This window comes from Emiliania huxleyi (assembly GCF_000372725.1).
Source record: "Emiliania huxleyi CCMP1516 unplaced genomic scaffold EMIHUscaffold_2924, whole genome shotgun sequence".
In the NCBI taxonomy this organism is placed as follows: domain Eukaryota; phylum Haptophyta; order Isochrysidales; family Noelaerhabdaceae; genus Emiliania; species Emiliania huxleyi.
Genome location: NW_005199833.1, coordinates 498 through 2,187, shown reverse-complemented (window position 1 = coordinate 2,187; position 1,690 = coordinate 498). Strand labels below are relative to the sequence as shown.

The 1,690-nt window shown below is 61.8% G+C and overlaps 1 protein-coding gene across 1 annotated transcript; it reads right to left on the bottom strand.

Moving 5' to 3' along the window:
- Positions 1-208: 208 nt before the first annotated feature.
- On the bottom strand, positions 209-1,102 carry EMIHUDRAFT_373913 (hypothetical protein; the record flags this gene model as incomplete). Its single annotated transcript, XM_005775808.1, has 1 exon — positions 209-1,102. A coding segment is annotated over one exon (894 nt), but the record flags the coding sequence as incomplete, so codon positions are not given.
- Positions 1,103-1,690: the final 588 nt, after the last annotated feature.

Sequence of the window (1,690 nt, the reverse complement as noted above, 5' to 3'; positions counted from 1 at the left end):
TCCGCCTCCAGCAAGACCCACGCGTTGGGCACCTCGTTGTGCCCGTAGTCGTCGAGAGAGAGCACGTGCAACGGTCGTATGACCCCCCCCCCCCCTAAGAACCTGAGGCTCGCGTGCCGGCCTGCCTTCGACATAGCTAAGAACCTGAGCCTGGGCTACGAGCGCCGCAGTTCTTAATGCCCGTCCGGAACTGTACTCGAGTATCGTTCTAGCACCCGATGTGGCAGTCGAGCGACTCCCTCTCGAAGGCGTTGCCAGCGGTGCCGCAGCGGGCCGATTTGCCCCCTTCGCGCGCCTCGCGATCGCAATACGAGTGGCACACATCGCACACGGCATTTTTCCACTGGTCCAAAACAGAGTCGACGGAACACACCAAATCCATCACGGACTTGACTAGGCCTTCGCCACGTTTGTCGCAAGTAGGAAGCTGGCGAACCTCATCCTGCAACTTGCGAATGACGTCCTTCATTTTGTTCTTCCCGTCTGTCACGCAGGGCTCAAGGTTCCACAAATCACACGTCTTGTGAGGCTCGATGAGAGCTGCAAGCGCGACATAGACACCCGCTTCGATCGCCTCATCCACAATCGAATCGACGAACAGCTGGCAGACAAATCGCCCCTCGTTCACGTTGACAAAGTTGGACGTAGCCGCCGAGACGTAGCCGGAGTAGTGGACGCAGGGATGCCCCTCCCACGCGGTCTCGCCGTCAGTGCAGTGGCGGTGCTCCTTCACCTTGAAGACCGAGATGCCCCAAGCCTGGTCGTTGTGTTCGTCAGCGCCGCACGTCGACGTCGGCTCGAGCAGCGCGATATTCTTGTGGTCCCATGCGCTCGAGACCAGCGCGTCCGCTTCTGCCGCGTCGCCCTCGATGGCCTTTGCGAGGTGGTTCGGGAAATCGGTGAACTTGACCGCCGTCTGCGGGTAGTAGTTGAAGGCGATGTCGGCGATGAAGTGGGCCGCGGTATCGCCCTCCGTCTCGCTCGCCTCGACGTCGCGCTCCTTCATCACGACGTTGAGGTTCGAGCAGAAGCCGGAGGTGGCGATCAGCCAGGCGGGGTCGTCGACCACGTCGGGCACGGGAGGAGAGGGCTTGGGCGCAAAGGCGAGGCCACCAGCACCTGGGTTGATGTCGTCGACCGTTTCTGGCTCGACTTTGCTTTCTACTACTGTCCACATATGGCGGTCAAGTTCACCGATTTCCCTCACCACCTCGCGAAGACCATCGAGGGCGACGCGGCTGAGGCGGACGCGCTGGTCTCGAGTGCGTGGGACCACAAGAACATCGCGCTGCTCGAGCCGACGTCCTCGTGCGGCGCTGGCGACCAGAGCAGTCAGGCGTGGGGGATCTCGGTCTTCAAGGTGGAGGAGCACCGCCACTGCACGGACGGCGAGACGGCGTGGGAGGGACATCCTTGCGTCCACTACTCCGGCTACGTCTCGGCGGCTACGTCCAACTTTGTCAACGTGAATGAGGGCCGGTTCGTCTGCCAGCTGTTCGTCGATTCCGTCGTTTTCCACTTCAACGTTGTGTAAACGACAGTCGTTGTTATAAAATGAACTCGGGGGCACGGGACGCGGCACAAACGGGGCACAAACGCCAGGCCACAAAGACGGGGAGGCACGTAGTGACGCAGGGGAGTCTAGGCGACGGCGGCGTCCTCCGACGCCGCGGCGAGCCTGAGCTCGGTC